At 40.9% G+C, this 19,369-nt stretch overlaps 1 protein-coding gene across 1 annotated transcript; it reads left to right on the plus strand.

The window, feature by feature from the left end:
* The first annotated feature begins 832 nt into the window (after positions 1 to 832).
* Positions 833 to 19,336, plus strand: nherf1a (NHERF family PDZ scaffold protein 1a). Its single transcript, XM_028030236.1, has 6 exons — positions 833 to 1,492; positions 13,032 to 13,202; positions 16,383 to 16,536; positions 16,630 to 16,673; positions 18,453 to 18,557; positions 18,638 to 19,336. Exons 1-6 carry the CDS (start codon positions 1,043 to 1,045, stop codon positions 18,803 to 18,805), a joined length of 1,092 nt encoding a protein of 363 aa, XP_027886037.1. The 5' UTR covers positions 833 to 1,042; the 3' UTR covers positions 18,806 to 19,336.
* Positions 19,337 to 19,369: the final 33 nt, after the last annotated feature.

Consider the following 19,369-nt stretch of genomic DNA (forward strand, 5'->3'; position numbering starts at 1 on the left):
TGGATCCACAGAAAACACAGAAAACTCTGTGATTGGATGAATCCGTGAATACTAAATGGGAGGAGGTTAAGTATTACTTGTGGAAATAATATGATACAAAGTACTTATCTACCTGCTGTTCTCCATTCAAAACTTTATCAAAATGCAGCGTTGCTTTATTAAGTAAACCAATTAGCTTATTACTTTGACATTAACAATACGTGCACGTACAGTTAAGCCCCAAATTATTCCCACCTATGCAAATTCAAAAATATTGAATGTTTCTTCTGAATGGATGCAATATTAGTGTTTTGGAGAGACCAGAAGGAGTTCTCTCTTGAATCTTGTAGAGAATCTGTGGCGGTAGCTAAAGTTTACGGCGTTGGCGTGGAGGTTTTCCAGCGTCAAAGAATTGGAGCTTTAAAATGAAAAATAAATCATCAAAAATATCAGTAAAAACATGCAAAAAGCTGCTTGGTAATTGTAAACCAGCCTGGATACAATGCTAGAAAATTAATTATTGAGAGAGTTAAAAAATGTAAATAAGAACATAGATTTTTTTTTTTCAATAACTCGTTTAACAGTGCATTTCCTATGAGCTACATATCCACTGTTTGAATGCAAGTCATTTAAACTCTAAATCTGCCATATACTGTAGGAGTATATTAGCAATATAAAACAATGACCGTTTGTTGCTTGTTTTTTGGTTTTGGTTAGCTCTCAACGCTCTTATTTTGAAAATGTCCCTGGACGGCCTCCTCTAGGTTGTTTAGCTTGACGGTGACACTTCCACGACGGCGCCAACGGATTGGAGGTGAGACAACACATTGCAACACGGAGCAGAGGGGTGGATCTCAGGAAGTCTATAAAGGAGAAAGCGCAACTTTTTTTTAGCGGCGGAAACTTTCCCCTCACGCTCTCCTGCGGAAGTTTATCTCGAGCAAAGTCTGCGCGCAACAGGTGTCACTTCTTTCTATATGCGTGAAAGCTCCCGACTTATTTTTGCTTGCGGGTGAAGAACGGAAACAAAAGAAAAGAAAAGTGATCAAATTTGGCAAATAAAATGTCTCACCTTAGACCCAGGCTCTGCGTGCTGGAGAAATCGCCCACGGGTTATGGGTTCCACCTGCACGCAGAGAAGGGCAGAACCGGGCAGTTTATTCGGCTCGTGGAACCCGACTCCCCTGCCTCCGCGTCCGGGATGCTCGCGAGAGACCGGCTGATGCTCGTGAACGGGGAGAACGTGGAGGGCGAGAGCCATCAGCAGGTGGTGGCGAGGATACGGGCCACCACGGGAGCTCTGGAGCTTATCGTAGCGGACCCCGAAACGGCGGAGCTGCTGAGCAAGCACGACCTGCGGTGCCGGAAGGAATACGTGACGGAGGGCATTCCCCTGCCCGGCGGGGACAGCGACTCGGAGCACGAGGACAGGCGGAGCAACGGCACCCCTGTCCCGCGCGAGAATGGGGACACGTCCTCGGTGAGCTCGGGGAGTGTGAGCTCCAGCACAAAGGTACAGCTTAAACAGGTGTATACAAATATATTGTATTGTTTTTGCATTTTTAGCTTTGGCAGCTTACGACAATATTATGTCATCTCACTTTCAAGCTAGGACATACAGGAACTCTTGAGCAAAAATATTCGCTGAGTAAGGTCTATTTGTAGCTAACATTACTATGACAAATCAATGATAGGCAAGACTGAATACACCCTTCCTGCTTGATTTTAAGGGTGCTGAACAAATACTTTAATAATTATTCATCAGCAAGCATATGCTTGTTGATGAATAAGCATCAACAAGCTGGTGGAAATTGTCTTGTGATTGTTTCGACCATTGGCTGGTTTGAAGCAAGCTCAAAGGGTGGAACAACATCAGGAATAGTTGCCCCTGATCAAACTGTGAACGTTTATGGATTGTATTCCAAACTAGTTGAAGCCCAGATCAGTAGAAAACATATTGGTAGGTAATCATGTAAGAAATGTGACTTAAGGTTTGCAAAGTTTTATCTGAATGAAGTACAGGAGGTTTGGAGCATTTTCGGAACCCAAAGTTTGGCCGTAATCCAGTGTCCGTCTGACATCTAATCCTTTCCAAAAATTTTACCATCCAGAAGAAAATGATTGAAAACACACCCAAGAAAAGTACAAGAAGAAAGTGTTGTGAAAGCATTAGGTAATTTTTCCAACTTTTGCCATCATTGAAAACAGTTTTTTCCCATGACTGTATGCAGGGACAAAGATGCTCATATTTAAAGCAACTTGTCACCCAGTCTTGTGATTGTCACCTAAAGGTTTTAAACAGATTCTCAGCTAGGCAGTCACCTCCGGAGCCGGTACGGACTTACAGAGATGTGACGCCACTGGGCGAAACATCCTCGGCTTCTTTCTGCTTGTGCTCCTGTTCAACAGAGTCTTTGTTTCCCAAATGTTTGTAGTTGCCCCTTGCTTCCTGTCTAGGATTCCTTGTCAGGTTCGGCCTGTCAGACGAGATCATTTGTCACACCCGAAGACTGACAGGCTTCTTCAGGATCTGCTTTCTTTTGTCATCTGAATGATTTTTTTTATAGAACTGAGTTGAGGTTATTGGGGTAACCCAAGTGCACTTTCTTTATGTCTAGCTTTTTTATTTTTATTTTAGCTAGTTCCTTGAGGTTATATGAGAAAGAACACCAACAAGGCATTCCTCCTTTTATAAATAGAGCCTTCCTTGACTCTTGCGTCTTCATAAATCTGCTTCTGAAGGTTTCTGTAGTTGGATATCAAATTATTTTATTGGGGTTAGTCTTTGAGAGGGTTAGCAACCGTCCACGGATTTGTTGGCTGTGGAACTTCTTCAGCCAGTGCAAAGTCTGGGCCCCTGGTTTTAAAGGTTATGTAACAGGTCTGCAGAATAGTCTCATTGTGGAGGCGTTTTGGCCCTGCGCAGCTCTCCAAATTGCAAGTTGTTTTTATGTATGAAACAATAGGATGATGGTTATTTTTAGCTTGCCGCTCATTTAATTAGGGCTGACGGCCAAATGAGAATTTTGTAATGAGCGAGCCAGTAAAATAGGTAAAATGTAGAACTGCATATGAAGCAGACAGAAATATGTACAATTGATTTTTATTTTTTTCAGACAAAATGTACAATTGAAATCTAGGAATAATCTAAACACTAACTTAACCAAGTATCAGGTTCAGAAAATCAATGTGTTGTGTTAGCATTTTATGCCTGCACAATAAATTTAGTAACTTCACTAACAGAAGTGACTTCATTTTTATAGAAACTGGCAGAAGTGCAGAGAAACATGTCATTGCTGTTGTTGTCATCATGTCATGATGACAACTGCAATACAATAGTAAATTGTTTTTAACATAGTCTCTTGCATTGTAAAATGATTTGAAAAGCAACTATTGCAACCATATTCTACTGATATTAATATAATGTTTTGCTGTACGTATTAACAGCAACTAATAATAGCAGAAACTGAACGATTTAGAACTTTATTAGTTTTATGTTCCTGTTTCAAAAAACATATTCATTGAAGCCATCTCTTCTTATAGGTCTGTCGTTCCTTTGCTAATTCATTGATTCATTGATTTCCACTTAGAAATCTTTAAACCTAAACTATAATGGAAAACACAAACATTGGTGATATTTTTAGTAGGTGTTGTGCCAGCATTAGTAGCCCTACCAATTAAAGGCATAACGTTGGTCGCCAAACAACAAGACGGATTCTGTCCTTTTCTTTTGAAGTTGGTTTTGCTTTTTTACTTTGTTTTTCTGGTTGACGTGTGAAGACTAAGTTGGCTCCGGGCAACGATGTAGACATTTAGCAAAATTCCTGGCTGATGGGGAACTTGGCACAGCCGGAGTTCCTGAGTGGTGGTGTGATACTGGCTACTGATACCAGTGGCAGGCCCCCCTCCCATCCTCTCACAAGTGGGCTAAACTTGAGTGGGCTGACCCATAATGACGTGAAACTATCCCTTCTCGTAGTTAAACAATAGTCCCTTTCACTTGATGATGGAGATAGAAGTAGCAGAGGGAAAGCAGCTAAGCTTTTCCTTTCTTCAAAAATTAAAAGACCCCAAGACTGATTTTTTTTTTTTTTTTACCAAAGAAACTTAGCCGCACCGGAACGTTTCAGTGCGTTTTGCTGCCCATCCCGGGCTCCCAAGACTGACTCCACCATCACACTGAGAGCTGGCTGTGGGTCACCATAGAGATCCCAAGTGGCAGAAAGAGGCTTTGTCCACAGTCTTTGCCTGTGGAGAAAGGCTTCTGGGCCAGAAATGAAAAGAGAGAGCACTCTCACGCCTCTGAGAGGAGGCCATGATGACCCTGAAACACATCCACGCCGCTCCAACACACACTGGGAATGAGACCAGGGTGAACTGGGAATCATTTTGTAGAAAGGAGTCTGGTCTGGATTTGCAGATGTGAAACGTCAGTGTCATTATTGCTGTGGTCGTGGCACCACTCGTTGATCTCTCCCCTTCTCTTTGTATCTTATCACAACCTCTGCTGATATTCCAGAATGTAGATGAAATGCCAGCACATTCCCAGCATCTAATGTTGATTTTATGCCATCTAGATTAAACTTTTGGCAGATTGTCGCAGAATGCGGCTGATAAAGAATGCAAATGTTTATTGCCTGCAGCCAAAAAGGTTTGGTCATGCTTCTTTTCTGTTGGCTCTGATCAGCTTGGTTAAAACTAAACCATTTATTTCTTTGCTGCAGTTGCAGCAGAATTCACCAGAACGTTGCATTAACTTACCTTGACGGCTAAGGCTCTTTACACAGCAACAAAAGGTGTTTTGGCAAGTGCGGATTCTTAGCTCTTTGCCCTAAAGCAAATTCCTTGGCTGATCTGTCTGAGGCATATATGTCTTAACATTCTGTGCAGTGTTGAGTGAATTCGGCATGTTTGGCCTGTCTTGTCAGATTCTGTGCTGTTGTCTTCATAGTTTCACATCAGTACAGGCTCTCTTTCTTATATCTCTCTTTCTTTCGCATGGCAGCGCAAAATGCCTTAGAGGTAATGTCAGTGCTGGTAAACAGACTTGCATAATCTCTCTTGATCATCCACAATCCTGTGGCCTTTTCCTATTTGCTCTGCCGTTCCACTCGCACTCTGCAGGTTTTGCAAAGGATTTAGGTGTTGGGACTGAGGAAGTCATGAAACCAGGTGGATTTTGTGTATAGGGAACTATTTTGGTGTTGATTGTTTTGCTGCTGAAAGGTCAGACGAGGACAGATTTTCAGTATACTGGCAATGTCCATCAGGCTTTTATTTAAAATTGGCCCGCTATTTCAAAAAGCTAAAAGTTCTGTTAAAGTTTAACTAATGTCCCATTTATGTCTGTGATGGTAGAACAAAGAAGGCTTTTTTCTGGATTCACTCCCAACAACCAGTTGATGAAGGCAATATGAGTGGCTCCTAAAGAGACATCGCTACATGCCACCCTTTGCTGCATCGGAGATATTTCTCTTAATCTCCTGGTGTGTTGTGCCAAGAGAATTGACTGGCACTTGTCCGACTTTCCAAGCTAAGTCTCTGTATACATGACAACATCAGTTGTTACATTTTGGTCTCTCGTTTAAAATAAATCTGCTCATTGTAGAAAATGAGTACTCTGTACAAGCAAATGGTTACGGAAACGACACTTGATCAGAATGTTCACAAAGTTGCACTGCCTCCTTCAGGTCTGGCATATGTACTACATTTTTTCCAGTGCTGTTTGTGTGCAGCGCACTTTCATAAATGCAGTTTTTTTGGGGGAAACCAGCAAAAAACGTTTTGGGAAACATTACCATGTAAATGGACTAAGAAATAAGAACTCCATTGTGATATTAAAATCATTGAGTATTACTTATATGCAGTCCTAAAAATTCAACCTGAAAAAGTACAGATGTATAAAAATGGATTTAGTTTTATTTCTTATTAATGGAACAGTTATGGGTAATCTTCATCGCAACACACTGAGTTCCCGGAAGATGATTATTTTTGAAAAAAATAATTATACATGTACAGTTTATCACTAGCTACACTGAGGGACAGTAGGTGTTAGATTGGACCACAGAGGTCACTGCTACGAAACCCAAAGCAGAAGTAGCTGTCCGTTCTTGGCGAACAGATTTAGGAGTGAAGTTCCTGTTACTTGGAACCATCAGCATTTTTTAATAGCATAACGGAAGGAGACTTGCTGCTAAGTTGGTGTGTATAAGTTCTAATTTTTCCTCCTTTTTGACATCTTGGGACTTTCACTAACTTTCACTCAAAGACCAAATCCAACTGCATGTGATTAAAAAACAACTTTGATCCTCACAATCAGCAAAGACCTTGAGGCATATCTGCACATTCCATATTTTTTTAGCACTTCATAATCTCTCTTATCTTCATCATCACAGGATGATTGTCTCTCTTGCAGAATGTGAACCAGTCTTAACAGATATGAAAAATCTTAATGCCCCCCACTAAATCGGAGTCACTGGTTTTCTTGCACATGCGGGTTTTAAACACGTTTGTAGCAACCGACACTAATCTCGATGATGTTGCATAAGGGAACAGTTTTCCATCTGATGAGTCTTTATGCGGGCTGCTGTCCAAAATAAACACCATAAAGGTTCTGCTGGCGTCACTCTCCTCTGCTTTCTCAGTGACGCGGTTCATGTAGCCGGCGAAGAGATGAAAGACATCCTCTTGACCATCCGAGTAGAGTTTACGATCTTCGTCCATTTCGATCTATCTCGTTTTAAACACCGTAACTCTTGTAGCTCTTACTGAACGCGAGCTGCAAATCCATCAAGACGCGATCAGGAAATTTAGTATGGCAAAAAGGACCATTACTTCATTTGTCGCTGTAATTAGGAACGTGTCTCTGAAGTGTGCTTTTGGATTTAGGCTGAAAATTCAACGTGACTAAATTGATTGATGTGCCCATTTGTTCACATAAAAGTGTGTAGGAATGAAGTGAGCGCCTTTTGTCAGCTTTGGCTTTCCACACTCTCTGTCATAGTGTCAGGAATGTTCTAGTGTCTTTTCTGACAAGTTAATAAAACATCCTTTTGATAAAAGTTAAGGTTACAAGTATCAGCTGTTTGCCCATTGCATTTTTTTTTTTTTACAGATATAAAGCCATTTTGAGTTCACTGATTCATAACAAAACAAAATTATTACCCTGAAATAACAAGAGGTTCAGTAAAAAAAAATCTTTCCACTCATATCTGCCTATATTGTTTGTAAAAATAGGACGAAATAAAGATAAAATGCATGTCATACCACAGAAAGTAATGACATTTTGATCCCTTATTTATTAAGTATATAGGGCTTATATACTTAATAAATAAGTATATAATTCATTATATAATTCATCATATATAATTCATTATATACTTATTTATTAAGTATATAATAGTACTATTACTATGTCTACTACAAGATCGACTGCAACCTGTTAGATTTCAAAGTTTAGACAGTCGTCCAGTTTTCGTCCTCATGCCGTGTGTTTATTAAGTTATGTTCTTCCTGTTCTCTCATGCTGTCTCTCCCCCCCCCGACCTCCAATCTTTGGTCAGCTTCTGCCACAACTGTGCTGCATGATCATTCCTTGCGGTAAAAACCGCTCATCAGAAAGCCTCACCACTTTTACAACCAAGGGACAAAAAGACTTTTTATATATTGTCCTAGTTAAAAAAATTTTCTTTCCTGTTTAAAACAAGTGATTAGCTTGTGTTAATGTGTTATAATCATGCATATATTTGATATATGTGATCAAATATATGCATGATCACATATGTTTATGTGATCATGCAACCAAACCCTTTCTTATAAGTATAGGAAACAATTTTTATAAAAAAGTTTTCCTCTTTGGGGGAGGTTGTTGTTTTTTAGTTGTTGTTTTTTTTTTTCTTTATTTAGTAGAAGCATTAGGTTTTCTTAAATAATCTAGATAAATTCTCCTAAAAAACATGATGTTCACAAAATGACATTAAGTCTTAAGATAAACTTACTTATCATACTCATCCCCAGTCACATTAATGCTGCTCCCCTTTTGGACTAGTTGACTAAATTATAACAGATGGTGACACATAATAAATCCAGAACAAAGTTAATCCACCACCTGCTGGTAGATATTATTTATTGGAGTATGTTTTATTATATTAATGTTGTACGAAACATCGTGCTGGCAGCAATTAATTGGTTTCTCATCTGTAAGAAACTTCCTGCTCCATCCGGCACCATTTATAAACAATGAAAACTGCAGCGGTAGCTAGATGAACGCTGCACGTTAGTTTGGTACTGAAAAGATCAAAAGATTAAGAGGCACTAATGACCTAACCAGACAGAACACACTCGCACACTTACACACTCATAACCAGCAGTTTCCTCTGTCAACAGAGTGATGGGGTGGAACTAGTGACGAAACCACTTCCTGTTCATTCAGCTTGTTGATTTATGCTGAAGCTCCTTGGTTTATTCAATGTTTTTATATTTGTTTTGTTACCTCCAGCAAAGGCATTAGCATTTTAGCATGCAACTATTTCTGTTCTTGTTGTAATAGCCGTTACCAAACAAAATGCCATAGACAAGAAAACTTAAAGCAAAGACTATGTTAGGTTTTCTGAAATAGAATCATGTGTAGTGGTTAGTCAGTTGTGCCAAAGTCTGGTATTACTTATTACAGTCCCATGGAGGTTCAGCCAATGTAACCTCACAACATTCCAGGACATATGAGTTGTTGTGACAGTAAGTCAGATGTTTTTAAAACCAGATTTAGAGGTTTGTGCCAACATTAAGAGGAGAGAAAAAGTCATTCCTAAGTAACAATTATGCAGTGAAAGATGGAAAAAATAAATCTGACCCATTATTTTTAGACAACTGACAACTAAAGCATCACAGTGCCACAATCTGAACCTGGCATTCAGTGGCTATGTGGCTGTTCTGCTTAATTCGTTGGGCGACTGAGTCATATTTACACAGTTCTTGCTGTGGCGGCATACTGTGAACTATAATGCTACCGGGACTTAACTTAAGCTAATTATTTCAAGACATTGGTGCAAGATGGCTTTTGGAAAGTGTCTTCCAACCTGTGAGAGAAGATGAGCAGAACTATTTCAGATCATCCTCTTATTTTATTCATTTATCTTGAAAAAGAAGATCAGCTAGAGAAGTTGGGCCTTATTATGAAAGGCAAGTTAGAAATAGAAGATGTGATGTTTTACCACAACGAGCCGTAAAAACAATTAACCTTTGATGCCTTGCAAACACGGAGAACGTTTATAGCGGTCATTTGTTGCTTCTTGTACTATGACACCGAAACGAGGAGGATCCTGCCTTAACGAGGCTTGACGTTCATTGAAAACATCAATGAAAATGTTGTCATTGTTCTGTGGATTGTAATAGTTCTCACTTTTGAGGAAACATTATAGAAATATGTTGTAGGTTTTGTTGCAGAAGGCTCCTATCTCAAATACAGAAATTTATAAATGTTGTTTTTATATAATTTAAAAGAAGGGATACCCAAGTTTAGTCCTGGAGATCTACCATCCTGGAACTTTTACCTGCATCCCTACTCCAGCACACCTGAACAAGAAGGCTAAATTCTCTCATCAGCAGTCATAAGTTACAGGATGGTACTTCTTGAGGACCAGACTTGGATACCACTGCTGTAAAGACGATATGTAACTGAAATCAATTGGATTACTTATTGTTGTTCATCTTTGATAATAGTACATTTTAAATGCTTAAGTGGAAAGTTGACCAAATTTAATGTCATGAGATCACCGTAAAATTGACAGAATAATTCCACTGAAACCCTATGAAGCAAACTATTCCAATGTCTGTTGATTAACCGATTCGATGTTGAAAATGGAGCCTTAGTTGCTTTAGCAACAAACAGTCTTGGACTTTAACCCCGAGTGGTGCTGTATTTCAGTATGAACCCTCACCACATTGCTATGTGTAGGCGGCTCTGCTAAGATTGTGGTCTTCCTGTTCATCATTTGTGTGACCAGATCTCAAAATGCAGCACCGTACAGCTCCAAGGACCTTGCGAGCATAATAAACGAGTGTATTCGTTGCATATTTATTCTGCGGTTGAATTGCTAAAAAAGGATTCTGCTGTCAGCTTTCACAAAGTTACCCTTTTCACAAAGTAACTTGGTCATGAAGACCTCTAATATAGCACGCAGGAAGTACTGCAATGAGCCGCGTTGAAGTGCACTCAGATCAGCACATTTAGTAACCTGCTCGAAGGAGTTGTTGAAAAACAGATGATCAGAACATTTTGTATTGTATTGAAGAGATTGTCTTATGGATCTTGAAGTTAAATTTCTCTCAAAATAACAGGCTTTATCTTGATCGTACAACAGTTTGAGGAGAGTATAGCTATAAATGGTGCCTGTGGCATAAGAAAGGAGTTGGAGATGCTATAAAGCACATCCTCTGTCCTCCACGATGTTTCTTTTGCATATGAAAAGGTATTGGTGGAGATGTTGCCAGATAGCCCTGGTCTCCTCCTCCTGCTGATCTGTCTGAGCCCTGAGGTCTGCCAGGCTTACTTATACAGAGAAGAAATCTCATTACCAGCTGGGCGAATGAAGATTTAAGTGGATTTGAAAAGTTGTCAACACTCTACGTGAGTGCCACTTTATACGCAGTGGCTGTAGGCGGAACGTTTTCAGTTTTTGTAAATGTAACTTATCTGTCTGATGGTTTGTTGTTTAGCAAAGGAATGGCTAATAGAAAATCTTACATTTGATTCTCTCCTTCATTTCACCACACGGTCAAGATAGACTGACAATCATTCGGTCAGTGCTCCTATAAAGATAAATGAGTCGATGCACAACATTATTAAGAAAGAGACAAGACCAGAAACGTTAATTACACTAGAATATTCAAGTCTAGGTTGGACTGGTCCATGAATTCAGGTTTTTATGCTTGTCTAATTCTGTGCTCACTTAAAATACATTGACCATTGATTGTTTTTTGATTTCACAAATAGGCTATAAGACTATTATATCACATTTCTGTTCAGTGTAGAAGTATCCAGTTCGAGTTTGATCGGTCTTGAGTATTTTAGATCTTGAGCTAGAAATCATCAAACACAATTCTAACTTCAAATAGACCTTCAGTTTAGTTTTCTAGTTTTAGTTTGACTTGCGAACTATAAAGCGGATAGCAACTTTAGCATCATTAATAGTAGTTATTCATTAGCCAGTCACTGTACATTTTTAAAATTCATTTTAAATTATTAGATGTCCTGCAACACAGCTGAGATTTACAGATTAGCCTAGAATGCATGTTTTATGACTGTAAAGAAAGTGGAGTGCTCAAAGAATAACCCCTGCATGGAACAACATGCAAGCTCCACACAGAAAAATCCCAGCTGAGATTCACAGACATCGAAGCTATGAGGCAACAGTTGCTAACCACAGGAGCCACCATGCAACCTCAGCGATATCCTCTGCATTTTGTGCTTTTTTTTTTCTTACAAGCACCAAGAATAAACTTCTAGTATGAATTTGTTTTTAAAACAATAACGTAATCTAGACATTTTCATTTTGGTATGTAGAACAAATTGCTTGTACAGATAACCTTTGATGTCAAAATGTCTACTTTATGTCTACTAAATTCCACCCACTAACAAGTGACACCAGGATGGTGTCATTCACTTCACTTGTCTGTGATCACATTAATCCATGTTTGGAGGAACATACGTGTGGGATGAAATAATCGTGGCGTGCACGGTAATTATTACCTTGTCACGTAATTCTTATCTCTGCAAAGAACTTTGTCAACCCTGTCATAAAAGCGTAATTCCAGCCAAAGTTTCAGCTGTCACCACACCCTCAGGTTCTCCCGAGATCGCCCAGTGACTCGGTCCACATGTTTCAGCAATCATCAGCCAACCTTTCTCTTATATAAACCTGTGGATCAATACATAATCCTTGTTTTGAGCTACCCGGAAGGGGAATTTAACCTGAGGCTATGCTGAGGTTGCAGTGGTTGATCTTAAATGGTCAGCTGAAAGGGAATCATTTACAGATAGGTGCAGATAGCCTATGGTTGCATTGATAGTGCCAGTTTTATCAAGTACAAGAAGAAGGTGTGGACCCTTTTTCTTGTTTCAGTCATTATGGTCAAGTGTTCCCAGTGCATATGGTGATCATAATAGGATTAGTGTAAATGGAAGTTAATAATAAATCATGCCAGCTACTTAATTAGTAGCAATTAATGCCTTAGGAGTTGCACCGGCTTGTGTTTGTGCTTGTTGGACTAATTCAATCTATTTTGAGCTAGACTTCATGTTTATAAGTCTGCTCCTGCTCATGCGAACGTTTTGTAATAGATTTACTCATTAACAGAGACTTAAAAGTGGCTGGATATTTCCTCACTGACTGACCACGTGTAAGCACGTCAAGACATATTCAATCAGCAAAGTGTCAACGGTTGAATTTTAGGTTCACAGACATTGAAGTTTCAGATAAAAGGTCCTGATTGGAAGCAAATGATCAGTTAAGTTGGTGGTCACTCACCCTTAGGGCTAATTATTTTTTGGTGTGGAGTGCTGTAGATAGCATATAAATGCTTTAGTTTGGCAATTTAGAAAGAGTAACAAAAAACAGTACCTCCTGGATGAGATTTATCATTGCCTTTAGCTAAGTTATTCATGCATCAGATTGTGAAAACTGGATCAGATCAAATAGAGTGCTAATAAAATGTGCAAAAATCTTTTCTGTTATCATTGTAGACGTGGGATAAGTCAAATATTTAGCCCACATGGCCATAGAACAATTTTTAGTTACTAAAGTCATTTCTGGAATTCAAAGGAAGGACATAATTTTGAGATGCGGAATTATGTATGGAACAGGTTTGAGTTTGCATGCTGCTCATCCCAATAATGTCGGGATGATTCTTTCCAGGAAAATAGTGACACTACCTTTGATTTTTCAGAAGGAAACAAGGTCTTCAACTGGCAACCGTCAGAAAACCGTTTGCGAAAAGCCCTGACGTTTAAAGAAACCGTTTAGCGGCGCTGACTTCTGATGTGTGTATGTTCGCAGGTTGAGAGGGACGGGCCGCGGCCTCGCCTCTGCCACATGAAGAAGGGCTCCGGCGGCTACGGCTTCAACCTGCACAGTGAAAAGAACAAGCCAGGCCAGTACATCCGAGCCGTGGACGATGACTCCCCAGCACAGAGAGCCGGCCTCCGACCGCAGGACAAGATTATCCAGGTCCGCCTTACGCTCGTCGTTCGGGAGTTTTACCGTATTTGTGCTGCATGTGTGTCAGCTGTAATCCTATTACATCAGTGGAGAAATGGGAAATCCCACTTTAAGCAGATGGAGAGTGTGTGGGACACTTACTGCATATCTCTGGACTACATTACGGACCACTTTCACATAATCAGCCAGAAATGGATTTTAACCTTACAACCTTACGTCCAAGCTCCATGTGCTAATAGTGAGGAATTTGCTGATTATAGTGTACAGGCTGGGAGTTTATTGCCAGTAGAATGTTCTGTACCACCTGCTGATGTTCACAGTCCATGTGGGAGCGGGTGAGACTGAAGATTCAGTCACATATTCCCACCTCCGACCTCACTCCCACCAGAATTCCTCTCGCCCTTATCTGTCTGGATAGTTGATTCATCCTAGCTATGGGAGTGTGTTATTTTGGACCACTCTCCATAATCACAGTACCACCGCCCAGCACTCTCCATCAGCGTTGCCCTTCTTCTTGCGTCAGTCCTTAGTGAAAGTATTGGCTCATCCGTCTCTCACACACATTATGAACTTGAGTTATATCCCATTCTTAGTAAATAGTTTTTTGCGATGTTGGTTCACCTTTTTCCCAACTTTTACAGCTTCAGCTCTTCTGGAAAGACATTCTACAAGGTTGAGGCGAACAGTTACTGATCAAATTCATGTCAAAGGTGTTCCTTTGGGTTGAGGTCAAGACTATGGAGGCCAGTCAAGTTGTATCACACCCAAACTTGCTCATTCACGTCTTTGGTCTACAGACTATTAATCCGACAAGAAGGAGCCATCTCTAAACTGAGCCCACTGAGTTGGAAGGATGGTAATTTTAAAAAGAATCTCTTGGTATGCTGAAGCATTCAAAGTTCTTTTCAATGGAAGCAGAAGATTGAATCCAACTTCTGAAAAACAGGCCCTCGCCATAATCCCATCTCCATCCAACTTAACACGTAAGGCTGTTTAATCAGGCAAGTACCGTTCGACTGGTTACTCGACACACATGACTCAGCGGACACCTCTCTAGAATGTAGTGGCAGCACCCTTTACACCATTATATTTGATGTTTTGTACTCTAAATGGTGATAAAAGGCATGAATTAATCTGCTTAGTAATGGGAATCCATTTCATGAACGTTTCTGCTCACTGTTTTTAAGATGATCTGAAGGCCACTTTAGGTTTGGAAGTCTTTAGCTATTGACTACACATCTACTGACCCCACCCTGTGATTTCTACATGGCCTTCCACCTTATATAGCTCAGTTTCTGTCTTTCCCAATCACTTCCACTTTATGACCCCACTAACAGCTGAAGAGAAAATTTCTCAACTGGATTTATCGCACAGTTGGCATCTTAACACCCTACCCAGCTGTTAATTCATTAAAGTCCATAGGGCGACCCATTCTTGTTTTCACCAATGATTGTTGAAGCATTTTGCATGCCTTGGTGCTTAATTTTACACAACTGTGACCATGTGAGTGGTTGGGAAATCTGAAATTGGTGATCTGAAGAGGTGGCCCAGTACTTTTTGCAAGACTAAATGTGTCTGGGTTTTAACATCTAAACCCAAATAACTCATCTGCATTCATTTATGCACTAGCAAGCTATTTGCAATTTGACTAAGCGCTACCGCATAAAATCTTCGTTAGTCAATGGATTAATTTAAAAATATCCAACTCCAAATGGTTGAACAATTTCCAAACTCTACTGGCTAAAGTTTTAGTGAATGCAACTCACTAAAACCTTTGGTTTTAGGTTGTTGAGAACTCTTTTCTTGACACGTTTACTTGCTTCGTGTGTCACGCTAAACACTGCCAGGCTATAGTTACAGAGTTTTTTTTTTTCTCTACTGTATTGCGTCATTACACCACGCCATGTGTTTATAGACCAAGCTTCCGAAGGCTTTTGCACAGTCCGAAACCTTTCCCTTAAAAGCTAAAAATAAATTAGACCTCTGGAGTTTTCTCCCTTTAACACACCAGAGTTCTTTATATGGATTAGTAAGACAAATTCCTCTAACTGATGTTTTGGATATTGGTTACAGAGTAATCTCGCTGTTATGTTAGCGCTCAGACGGGATACAGCGTGGACTTTATCTGGTACAAAGTGCAGGCGTTTATTGAGCTGAGAAGTTAAATGTGTAGTGGAGCACACGCTGCATGATGTTCCTGCTTTCTGGCCCGAATGCTGCCTTCAGCTGTGCCACAGATCCTCGTGGTGCCAATATCTGCTTCAAACCAGTCATTGTTGACGATCGAGCAAGTTCTGCTCTCGACGTGCAAGTAGAGACCAACCACGATGCGATTTTGTGCAACAAACCTTTTGTGTTATTTTATTGCCGTGTCCTTTTATGACTTTGTTACACCACTTATCTCTTCATTTGGATGTTATATTTATTTACTGCCCCTGATACGCATTTCCCAACATGTTAAACATTGACTAAATGCCAAACAAGCGACCCAGTATCAAGGCTTTGATACTGGGTCGCTTGTCACCGTGATCTGTCCGTTTTAGGGACACAACCTTTCTATTCAACACTCTTTTTTTATTATTATTATCATCTGAGAAATGTCTGGTTAAGCTATAACTTTTGCAACTTCTCCACCCAGCTCTAGAACTGATATTGAAAACTCTTTTCTTGTTTTTTTTTTTTTTTTTGCACCTCTGTTAGTTGAGGCTGCAAGCTAAGCTTAGCTGAAATTCCCCAGAAGTATCCGGTTGATTACATTTATACGTTAAAAATTCTCAGACATGCTACCTTATAAAAAGGTGCCTAAGGAATTCCAGATGATTACATCAAGTTTCGACTTTTCGACTGGCGTGAAACATGGGATGATGTTCCTAAACTCAAACATCGTGATCCACGAGTGAAGACCTGACTCACTTCCAGGTCTTCACTCCTTTGACTAAAAGGTTAAAATTGAAGCAACTTCTTCCAATAATCCAGACAAAATTGTTAGATCAGGACATTAAAGTTTCTGAGCCATGGTCAGAAATTTCCCCAGATCTTAACTCCGCTGACACTCTCTCGGGTCAGGATGTGGTCCAAACGTTGAGATCCAGCGTTGCAGCTAGAACGCTTGAAATCTGTGGCTAAACTCTTTAGCGACTTCGCCGCTAATTTTAGCTAATGGTCCCGTGCGTTCCCCCCTCCCATCAGGTCAACGGCGTGTCTGTGATCGGCATGCAGCACACGGAGGTGGTGGCGGCCATCAAAGCCAACGGCGATGGGACCACCCTGCTGGTGGTGGACGCCGAGGCCGAAGAGTTCTTCAAGAAGTGCAACGTCCAGCCCGGCGAGGAGCATGTGACCGGTAAGACCACCCCACGCCCTGCCGCGGCGTCCTGAGGGCGAGCATGGAGTTAGAGATGACTAACGGAAAATTTTATGACCTCTCTCTCCACAGGACTGCTTCCTGAGCCGGTGTCAGAGAGAGGATCGGACGAGGAGGTGAATGAAACGCGCACAGAGTGGGGGAGGGGGAAGTGTTTGTTTCTTTTCTTTTTTTTGTCAGTTTGATTTAAGTCTGGCCTTTTCCTTGAACCATTCAGGGGTAATCTTGCAAAAGGTATTTGTTCAGGCGATCCTTGTGTGATCTAAAATTGTTTTGATGATCTGAAACATTTAAATGACACGTGTCAAGCTAAAGCTCCCCAACCCCCAGTTTTTATGTGTATAGAGCCAAATTACTTCAGTATTACATATTAAATTTTTAAGAAGCGCTCATAGAATGCAGAGAAAGTTATAATATTTCTGTTATTAGTTACTTTTATTACTACATTTTAGGGCTGCAACTAAATTATTTTAGCAATCAATTCGATCTGACGATTAATCGGATCTAAAAATCGGCACTTCCTGCAGATGTTTGACTTGAGGAGTACAAAATTCAATATGTATATATTTTTTGTGCAGTTTTGGTAGAATTACTGCTCTGACTTTGTAGTTATTTCATCAAATTGCATTGTTTTTATCTTCTTTCCCCAGCTAACGATTAATCAGTTACTATATTTTTCACAATTAGTCCAATTAATCGTTTCAGCCCTAATATGTTCCTTTGAGCACATTCATAATTTTGATGTGGCCAGAAATTAAAATGAGTTTGATACCCCTAATTTAAAAAAAAAAAAACACACACAACCAAAGGCAAAGTTCTTTAAGGGGGTAAATACTTTCTCCCAGCCGGCTTTGTGGACATTCCTACAGATAGTGGGCTGGGAAGAGCCACCTGACCCCTGGCGATCCTGGGAGGAGATTAGACGTCCTGGACAGCGTTCCCATCAGTGTGAAGGGTTGGCGTGTGTTAGAGGATGGAGGCAGTGTGGAAGTTTCTCACGTCCCCGCTCACACAAACGACACAGGAGCAGCTGATTGGCTTCTCTGCTGACACCGTAGATGACCTCTCACCATGGCAACAGCAGCTCACCACTCTATGCCACCCCCCCAGCTCTCTCCGTGTCCTGGAGGATCATGGGATTGTGCCGGCTTTAACTTGAGGATTATGCTAATGGGGGCGACTAGCGGAGGCCGCTCACAACTCTCTCACATGCAGCTACTTTCTGCGTTCCTGCAGCAAAACAATCCCTCATTCAGCAGCAGCCCTGTTACATAACGCAGCTATGCAGTCACATTTGACCTCTCCTGCCAAACCCCCCAGTTTTTATCACCATACGACTCGCATATGCTTACATCTGCAGAGGCCAGGAGCCGAGCTCTGATACTTTCGGATTTGCACGGCATTGCTGCTGTGTTGTGCAGCAAACGTCAGTGTTTGTCCACCAACATGAGCTCCAGGTTATTTATAGCAGAGCAGCTGCGTCCAACTTGGAAGTTCTGGTTCAGGTTCTGCAGGGCAGCACAGGAGCAGCATGTGTGCTTTAATTAGTCAGTCAAAAGCAGGTGATTAAAGATGGGGGTTTTAGAAGTTTTGTAGATCTTTACTGCCCCCTGCTGGACAACAGCGATCAACAGGTGGTGCTCATCACAAACTCACACGGACAAATTATGATTCCTGAACCGCCAGACTATTTAATTCAGTTCATTTACATAACCTGCAGCTTTACAGCAACTTTCATCTCTTTCCACTTACGAAGACAATCGGTTCCAATTCATTTCCAGTGAAGGTTTTAAGCATGAACATTTTCAAATATGAACTAGCCTAGGCGCTATCTCCTGCATGCGTTGAGGCTTCTTTAGATTACGCTGATTCAAATGTAATCTTGTGTTTGACAGGTTTCCTCCCAGTTGAAGTCCAAGCTGTCTGTGAGCTCCCAGGCTTCCAGTTCTTCATCCAACGCCTCCCACCCAGCAGCAGATCGCAGCTCATCCCCGCCACAGGTAGGATTCGCCGGAAACCTGCAAGGTATTACCGCATCTCCACACCAGAGCAAGCCGTCAGTTTAAATTCCTGTGCACAGGGCGAGAGGACTCCGGAACCGGAACCCGAGCCGACCCCGTCGGGTGACGCCATGGGCCTGAACATGTCTCTGGCCCAAGCCAAAGAACTAGCCCATCAGAAGCGAGCCGCTAAGAAAGCTCCGCCTATGGACTGGAGCAAGAGGAACGAACTGTTCAGCAACTTATAAACTTCACGGGAGGGCTCTCTGCTGCCCTCCGGTGGAGAATCCAGAGACAATCAGCCTCTCGTTCTGCGCGCATATGACGGACGCAAACCATCTTAAACCCACGTTTTAACAGTATTATGTCATGATTTTATTGTTTTAATTTAGAGATTTGCCACTTTTGTTTGTTTCTTTCGGTGTTTTAATGACGGCTGGAGAGCCAGCATCTCACGCAGAAATAAATGTATATATTTTATGAAGAGTAGAAGTAGTCGCGTTCGGTTTCTCATGAGGACAGCGAGGAAAATACAATTAAAAATTTTATGTGGGTGAATCAACATACATTTCCTTCCAGTCAGTAACTGCTGGGACCTTCATGTTTTAATGTCTTGATTGTTTTTGTTGTCCGTGTACATACATGAATGATGGGATTAAAAGGATCTTTTAGCCAAACTGTTGAGGTAAAAGTCTGAAATGTTCCTGCTTATTCTGTTGATTCTGATAAAATCGGTTCCATTTTAAAGCTGCACCTGCTGGTCCAATAAAAAAAAAAAACTATACATGTTCTGTGCTGTAAAATGTAATGAT

This window comes from Xiphophorus couchianus, chromosome 10 (assembly GCF_001444195.1).
Source record: "Xiphophorus couchianus chromosome 10, X_couchianus-1.0, whole genome shotgun sequence".
NCBI classification, from domain to species: Eukaryota; Metazoa; Chordata; class Actinopteri; order Cyprinodontiformes; family Poeciliidae; genus Xiphophorus; species Xiphophorus couchianus.

Excerpts from the sequence above, each read along its gene's own strand:
- nherf1a (XM_028030236.1), top strand. The coding sequence starts at position 1,043 with ATGTCTCACCTTAGACCCAGGCTCTGCGTGCTGGAGAAATCGCCCACG. Across the intron at positions 1,493-13,031 it reads GTGTGAGCTCCAGCACAAAG|GTTGAGAGGGACGGGCCGCG; the intron begins GTACAGCTTAAA and ends GTATGTTCGCAG. Across the intron at positions 16,537-16,629 it reads CGGCGAGGAGCATGTGACCG|GACTGCTTCCTGAGCCGGTG; the intron begins GTAAGACCACCC and ends CTCTCTCCACAG.